Source organism: Sinocyclocheilus anshuiensis, unplaced genomic scaffold (genome assembly GCF_001515605.1).
Source record: "Sinocyclocheilus anshuiensis isolate Anshui unplaced genomic scaffold, SAMN03320099.WGS_v1.1 scaffold2725, whole genome shotgun sequence".
Lineage (NCBI taxonomy): Eukaryota > Metazoa > Chordata > Actinopteri > Cypriniformes > Cyprinidae > Sinocyclocheilus > Sinocyclocheilus anshuiensis.
The window spans coordinates 42,198-51,142 of record NW_015549721.1 but is presented as its reverse complement, the minus strand read 5'-3'; the positions used below and the strand labels follow the sequence as shown (position 1 = coordinate 51,142).

Below are 8,945 nucleotides of genomic sequence, written 5' to 3'. Positions count from 1 at the left end.
TCCTTTGTATGCAAAGTGATTAATTTGATAAAATACTACATTTTAAATTTGAAATATATTGATTGCTGTAATCTGTAGTTAGTAACATCTGTGAACGACAACACCTGTACAAATGTTGAACGAAAACAATATATAAATGCGCAGGCGCCTGAAATAATGTCAAAGGGTCACCTGTCCTGAAGGAAGTATGGAAGCTGCACTATTTGAAATGTCATTGGTAAAAAAAATTCAGTGTTCTGGATTAAAGAAATAGTTTAATTTGCATGATAACTAATATTTGGTTATTATAAATCAATTTTAATAAGATCACGTAGGCTATTAGTAATTCTGTAATTTTAAGCATAATGTAACATTTATTTTCCTGTCCTTTTAAAAATAATGGAAATGTATAGACCACTATAATAATCAACCATTCTTCTTTTTCTTAGCCTATTATTATTGTTGTTGTTGTTTTTACCTCATTTGTGTCATGTTATGCAAATTATATGTTTGTTTGTTTTTCTCATTTGTCAATGTTTTATATATATATATATATTTGTGTGTGTGTGTGTTATTATATACAATTTACGTACTTTTTACCAAAGATTTCTGGAATTAATGTTCTTTATAGTGTATTCGAAGCAATCTGTGTTAATAAGGACAGTTATCTGGCATTTGCCGACAGTGGATTGTTGTGAAGGCCAGACTCTCACAGGCCACAGAAAAGAACTGCAATAAAACACTTCCCTGCACAAATGCACTCCACATGTCTTTATTTCATTCATTCCAATGTACTTTACACTTTGAGAGCCAGTGGCAAATTTTGTGAAATATTGCTGTTTGTTTTACATGTTGTCGTATAAAACAACATTCTGTTTTGATCACACATAGGCTAAACAAAATTAAACCCTTTGCAAAAAGCAACGGTCACTCGAAATCATCGAAGACGGCTTTGATTATAGCTTAAAGAGAAAATGTTGCAATAAACATTCAACAACGGCTTTTATGAAATTCACATGGACATTAATGTAACATGTCATTAGAATCATTCTGGAAAAAGAAACACGGGGGCTGCGTTCAGCCCCGACAAAACGGTGCAAAATGTTTTTTAAACTAGCAAAACGGTGCACACCGGTTTGAGCTTGAACTTGCCCCAGATTCAAGCGCGACGACCTATTCGACTGGAATGGCTGCAATGTGGAAACGGCAGAATGGCTGCAGGCTGAAACAAATAAACAACTTAAAATGCAAGATATTCTGTGCCTTTTGTAATGCGTCATCAAAGTAGCTGAACGTAGCATGTTTTTTTTTTTCAACGAGATTTTTATTTTTTTTGTAATTTTACAGTATAAAAACAGGACTTTCCCTTCGGACAAGACTTCCAAGGACTTATTCAAGACTTCCAAGTGCTTCTAACAAAAAAAGAACAATTTTGTGATATGTGTAAGATTACATAGGCCTGCAGCTGCTAAAGCCAGTCCAACAGAAACTGTCATTTGTCTGCTTTTACGACTTTCAGTTCGCATAGGTAATTAAGTAATTTCTTTGCAGTAAAACCATAAACCAACCCCTCTTTTAAGCATCCCTCTAAGCAAAGTTGAAAGAAGCATTAATTTAAGCGAACCTACAAGTCGAAAATTATTTGTTTTCACCTGATATAGCCTAGTGGATTAATTAATTGATTTATCCGATTTACCATTTTGGTGCATTTACAGTTGTCAGAGAAAAACTGGTTGTCAGTAAACTGGCTAATATAAAAAATACAAATTTTATATAAAGTTTAATCAATGAAACGCGTTTATTTTCCATGTACACAGGTTATTTAGCCGAGTGGCAAAATACAAGACGGCTTCAGAAAACGATAAGAACGTTGGTTTGTTCATATAAGTTTAATCGACTTAATAATCCATCCTATTACTTGGTATGGCTGTGAAATACAGTCCTGAAATGGAATATACAGTGTGTATACATATATATACACAGACATATATATAGGCTATATATATATCGCTCGACTTTTACTCTCTATATATAAAGTAAAGCAATTTGAGGGTTACTTAGTTGTACAAATAAGTACAAATCAACGGTGTTTATAAATTTGCCCAACGGATCCCCCAGCCACAAAAAAAAAAAAAATGTTTTGAGACTTTTAAAAACACTTTCTCAACAGTAGTTGTAGGCCAAAATTCACACCATATGGTCCAAAACAATATCAAACATATAGCGTGTGAAGAGGCTATTTTATCTCTGTTCATTATTATTACCTTCATTATTTCACATGTTATATTTAAATACAAACCAAATAAAATGAATAACAACCAAAGCTTGCACTCCTTACGTAATTAGACGACGCCGTTGTTAGGCGAATCGATTCTTTAACCTAACCAAGCTAGGGCTATTCACTAATTACGTAATTTTATTACTAAACCTTAATCTCGTTTATGTTATAGGGGTTGGGGCTTGTGGACATAATTCTGTATTACAGGACATTACTCTGACGAGCCAAAAAAGACAGAAAAAAGATAAATTGTCTACCAGTGATTTGTACTTATTTGTACAACTAAGTCGAGCGATATATATATATATAGCCTATATATATATATGTCTGTGTATATATGTATATACAGAGAGAGAGAGAGAGAGAGAGAATCAATAATCTAATATCTCAATATAAGGGGGTGTGCATGCGTTATGTTCTGCACGTTGCTGTAACAGGGCACAGAAAATACAGTCTTATTTGCGCAATTTTATTGATGCTTCCTGTGTTTTTATTGGAAGATAAGTAAGTGGTCAACTGACATTGTCATCTCGCCCATCTTTTAACGAGGATTTGGAATCATTAGGCTGCGTACATATTATCTGCCGGTTGTCCTGACATAAATTAAAAACTAGGCCTATTTATACAATACTTGTAATTAAATACACGAATAAGTATACGTGAGAAAAAAAAGCGTGCTTAGAGAGATCAAGAGAAGGAGTGAGAGAAAAGGTGTGTATAGCCTATGTGTGTGTGTTTTGAGGAAAGAAGGTATGAATTCCTATTTTACGAACCCGTCGCTCTCGTGCCATTTAAACAGCGGTCAAGAGGTTCTGCCCAATGTTACACTCAGCTCGACAAGCTATGACCCGGTGCGACACTTCTCACCATATGGCGCTGCCGTGGCCCCAAACCGGATATACTCCAATCCATTCTATTCAACACAAGAAAACGTTATGTTCGGGTCCAGCCGAGGACCGTACGAGTATGGATCAAATGTGTTCTACCAGGACAAGGATGTGCTTCCAAGTTGCAGACAAAGCCTTGGGCAAACACAGGGTTCATTGACCCAGGATTACGCTTCAGACCAAGGCAAGACTCAGGAACCAAAAGGAAGTATTCAAATATATCCGTGGATGCAGCGGATGAACTCGCACAGTGGTGAGTATAGAAACAACAAAAAAAGATGACTTTAGTAAGGGGTGGACTTTGTTTTTACGACTGGGAACCCCACGTTTTATCACCCTATAAAGCACTGACGAAATGCATTGTTGACCAGCTCTAAAAGCGCTTTGTGGATAGAGAAAAACCATTTGGCTGTAACAAACGCTTTGCCAAATAAAACCATTCAATAGAGAATGCATAAACGTAGAATATCATTCTCCGAGAAGTTTAGCATGATGAATATAATGTGGGATTATGTCATCTGTATTTAAAATTGTATTAGTCAACCTAAACTGAACAGTATCTTTGGAGCCTTTTTCCTGACTTTAACCAAACCATCTCTTTCCTAACAGGAGTTGGCTATGGGTCTGACAGACGGCGAGGTCGCCAAATCTATTCACGATACCAAACTTTAGAACTAGAGAAGGAATTCCATTACAATCGTTATTTGACAAGACGCAGAAGAATAGAGATTGCCAATGCGTTGTGTTTGTCGGAACGCCAGATTAAAATTTGGTTTCAGAACCGCCGCATGAAGTGGAAGAAGGAGAGCAATCTCACATCCACCCTCAATGACAGTGGCTCTGTAGGAGCTGGCCAGGACACGGACAAAGAAGAAGGGGAAACAGGAAGAAAAAAAGAGCATAACTGACGGCCTTAACACCTTGTGTCAGCATTCTATCTGAAATAATGTTCTACTACATGACAACTAGGCTACCTATCGAACTTTCATAATTTGCACAGTTTATTAACACCAAAAACTGTTATTTTTCAATTAGATGTGATGCGTGCTTCTCCTTTTCCCAAAATTGTGGAAACATGTTTATTTCCAGAAATTACATTCTTACATATGTTAAAACCAGACAGCTACAACATCTTTTTCTTCAGTGTATTTTGATTTGCTCTTTGGATATTCTAAACGCATTTTATTAATTCGGATATCTTGGATACTGAGAAGTGCATATAAGAGGCTGTATTTGACCAAATAAGTAACGGGAAATTTCAAATATTGCGCTACAATAATTTATTGTGTATTATCAAAAACTGTAAAACAGATACATTAAGTGCATTGTAAATGTTTGTAAATATATTAGATCCAAATACTTTTGATGAACATTTGTGTAGCTTTGCGAAAAAAAAAAAGTCTGTTTTATGCATTTATTTTCTTTGTGCTACGTTCTGTAGAAACCCGTACGGAGTAAAAAAAAAAAAACGTAGCTATTCTCAGATCATTTTTCACATTTTGGAATATTAGCTAACAAACGTGATGAATACAGTGTTTGAAAATAACGCAAATAAATCGTCAATAAAGTTGTGACGAATACAACAATACTTCTTTTCCTGTTAATTTTTTTTATCAAGTCGCATAATTTCTTTAACAAAACGACAACACCAGAAACCCCTCTAAATTACAAGGTGGGGTTGGAATCGCTATAGATTGACAACTGCTCTACCTTCAGAACATGTAAGGCCTATTAATTCATTGCACAATGAGATTGTACTGAGAAGATTTTTTTTTTTATCTCTCAATGTTCTCAATCTTGTAATATTAATAGGAATAAAAATAATGATGATGATGTAACACTCTGTCCACTCATAACTCATCACAAAACTGATGCTGGTTAATAATATTCAAAAATAGAACGTTACATTGGTTAATTTAGAATGATAAATCGGAACGGAGAGATTTTCATTTTGTGTCTCGATAAATTACATGTACACAATAATAAACTTTATTTAGGCTACAGCATGCAAAGTAAAAAAAAAAACATAAAACATAAAACAGGACAAATTCATTTTACTTAATAGGCCTACCTTTTGCCTTAAACATTAAACAAGATACATTTACACATTTACATTTAGTCATTTAGCAGACGCTTTTATCCAAAGCGACTTACAATTGGGGGATACATAAAGCGATTCTTCTTAAGAGGCAAACAGACACAGGAAGTGGTTGTAATACCAAGTTCTTAGACATTGTTCAAATAAGTACAAGCTAGAAAGAGAAGGAATAAATAAAGCGAGAGATTTTTTTTTTTTTATGATGAAGTCAAGTAGCTTCGAAAGAGATGGGTTTTCAGCTGTCGCTTGAAAATTGTCAGGGATTCAACGTCGTTAGTTAGCACATCGGTATAGGCTATTTCTAATCTTTGAAAAGAAGATATAGATCATTTGTTTTTGCTGTGTTCTTTCACTGCAGTAGGTATTAACAAATATCAAGGTTAGAATTGACAAATTCATTTTTTGCTATCTTATACAAACGACATCACTGTATAGGCCTACAACGAAATCAACACATGCTTAAAGTAGGCTACCACGAAATAATTGTGAAATGACTGTAAGACGAAATATTTTATACTGTCTTTGTGTGGCTTTGGTCTGACAGTTGCTTTGCTATTCTGTGAACAACAACTGCAAGAAACTCCGCACTGATTATCCCTCAATAGGAATGAAGCCTCCAGTTAAAACGCCCTATAACCATATACTTTCATTATAACTTTTATAGAAGTATGTAAGAGGATAGGCAACTTATGTTGATTACAGCAACACAGAAAACAAATTTAGAACTCCGATTCCTGTCCAGCCTGTGGGACATAGTTGTGGGCCAAAACAATTGAAACGAGCAGCAATTATGTTAGTGTATGTCTAAACTTCACGTAAGAGGCACGGTAAACCTTATCTAAGGTTATCTGCAGTTTAACCGAGGTGTTGCTTTTTCACTTTTCTCTGCTACATGTGTTCGTTGTCGTTTTGTCTTCCCACCATCCTTAGTTCATTCATTGTTTGGTGTTTTATAGACCTTATTCGGAAATAGTAAAACTAGTAGCAATAAATTTTATAACAGCCATCAGTTGCTCGTAAAGCCGCTAACACTGTCAAGACTAAATTTATGACAGTGTAATTAAATAATCAAACTTTTCAAAACATAATGCAATGATAGGCCTACCTGTTAGGTATCAAGGGCACAATTCGTTGTTTTATCATATTTATATTTAATAGGCTATTATGATGATAATATATAGTGTGTGGACTATTAGTGCCAGACTTTAAACACTTTCTCCAACATGAGTAAAAGTGACTTAATTTGACAAGTAACCATTCTTTTATCCACCGTAGTTTTTAAAAACTGTCAGATACTACACTCTTAAAAATAAAGGTGCTTCACGATGCCGTAGAAGAACCTTTTTGTCTAAATGGTTCCATAAGGAACCTTTAACATCTGAAGAACCTTTCTGTTTCACAAAAGCTTCTTTGTGGCAAAAGAAGGTTCTTCAGATTATAAAAAGGTAAGAAAGAGATGGTTCTTTAAAGAACCATCTCTTTCTTACCTTTTTATAATCTGAAGAACCTTCTTTTGCCACAAAGAAGCTTTTGTGAAACAGAAAGGTTCTTCAGATGTTAAAGGTTCCTTATGGAACCATTTAGACAAAAAGGTTCTTCTACGGCATCGTGAAGCACCTTTATTTTTAAGAGTGTATGTTCTCGTGCCTATAGATTCCGTTTGTTAAACAACAGGAAGAAATAGGCCTATTAACAGTGACACATCCTATTCTATGTGACTTATACTTGTATGTGACGTTTAACACCACTGTCACTCATTTCATTGTGATTCCAACCCAGAATCTGATGGAAAAAGCTCAAGGACGGAGAAAGAGCTTCATTTCAACCGACTCACTGCGTCTATACAGAATTACAGATCAAACTTGATTTGAATTTGAAAATTCTCTCATGTTCTTTACATAAATGCGTTGTTGTGATATTGTGGAACTGTTGCTTTTACGCGTTCGTTTACAGCAAGCAAACTGCAAAAAATAAATCAGCACGAAACAAACCAATGTCTTGTTTATTTCGCAATACCGACATAGTGTATACAGTCACTGTATTTTGTTTTGTTATATTTCTGCAGAGAATCTAGTTCACACTTTTCATACTCCATTAATTTTACGGAAATTTCCGTTAACTCTGAAACACAACTCAGTGCAGTGTAAAATTGAAAAGACAGGTAAAACACCTGTTTAAAAAAATCCTTCATATTAATTCAGTATACACAATTTCTTCGTGACTTTTAAGGAACGTGTAAAAATGGCCCATTTTGAGACATTTTCTCCCAGATCATGCCCCAAAATATCATACACAAATGTTTTGTCTACATATGTTGCCTGCTATGTATTTGAATAATTGAATTAACAGAAAGAGAGCAATGTTAAGATAGTCGAACACTGTCTTCATTAACAGATGCATAAAACTAAATTAATTTGGGATGTAGTATACAGCATACAATGAATTTATACAATCGAATGTAATTAATAGCGATTAATTTACAGCATCAAGGATAATAATATATAATATAATAAGCCTATGGAATGTCCCCATAAAACATGGAAACACAACATGTGTGTGTGTGTGTGTGTGTGGTGAGTGGGTGTATGGGTATGTATTTTTCTATATTATTGGGAAATGGACATTAAAATAACGTAAGAACGATCCTAACCGCCAACGTGAACTCTTCTATAGATTAATCTAGTGCTGGGTACTAAGTGATTACATTTAATCAGGCTTACGTAATCCAAAAATTAAGTAGGCTACTTGAAATTAGATTATATTTAATTTTAAATCACTCGTAATCAGAGTTACTTGACATTACGTTACGTTACATTGATTTCATATGATTGATTCTCCATCGTTTTTTTGTGTTTTCTGACTTGTTATAATGTTTTCTGAATTGTTGTTGTGCTTTCTGAATTGTTATTTTGTTTTTTAGACTTGCATTTGCGTTTGTAATTTGTTATTTTGTTTTCAGAATTGTGATCTGCTTTGCACTTCTCGGTCACCGTAGAAAATACTTCTTAAACCGAAATAAAATCCAGTGGTCAAATGCTGCGTGGCCTCTTAATTTTCTGTGCATTTATAGCCACCTTTGTGTGAATGTCCACAAAACACTTTCTGGATGTATGTAAGCGTTAGGGTGTTTTAGAAAGGAACATTTAAAAGACGGAAAGAAAAACGATGGAGAATCAATCATATGAAATCAATGTAACGTAACGTAATGTAAAGTAACTCTGATTACGAGTGATTTAAAATTAAATATAATCTAATTTCAAGTAGCCTACTTAATGTTCATTTGTTTCCGGATTTGTCGTTGAGTTTTCTGACTTGTTATTTTGTTTTCGAATTTGTCATTGTGTTTTCTGACTTGTTATAATGTTTTCTGAATTGTTGTTGTGCTTTCTGAATTGTTATTTTGTTTTTTAGACTTGCATTTGCGTTTGTAATTTGTTATTTTGTTTTCAGAATTGTGATCTGCTTTGCACTTCTCGGCCACCGTAGTTTTCTCAACATTTCAGCAGTGCAACAACTACTGATCTACTGAACTACTGACATACATTTTCGTTTGAATTATGACTCAGTGGGTTATTACCATTATTACTATATGTCTTTCAAACACATTATTATCTTTCAAACACATAATTTGTACAAGTGTTTACGGTACAAGAATACAAAGCTGTTTTCAAGAGGAGAGATCCACTGTAATGCGAGCTCATTG

General features: G+C 34.4%; 1 protein-coding gene across 1 annotated transcript; it reads left to right on the top strand.

The window, feature by feature from the left end:
• Positions 1–3,009: 3,009 nt before the first annotated feature.
• On the top strand, positions 3,010–4,052 carry hoxc6b (homeobox C6b). The gene is made up of 2 exons (XM_016450196.1): positions 3,010–3,397; positions 3,754–4,052. The coding sequence occupies exons 1-2, from the start codon at positions 3,010–3,012 to the stop codon at positions 4,050–4,052; spliced, it is 687 nt and encodes a 228-aa protein (XP_016305682.1).
• Positions 4,053–8,945: the final 4,893 nt, after the last annotated feature.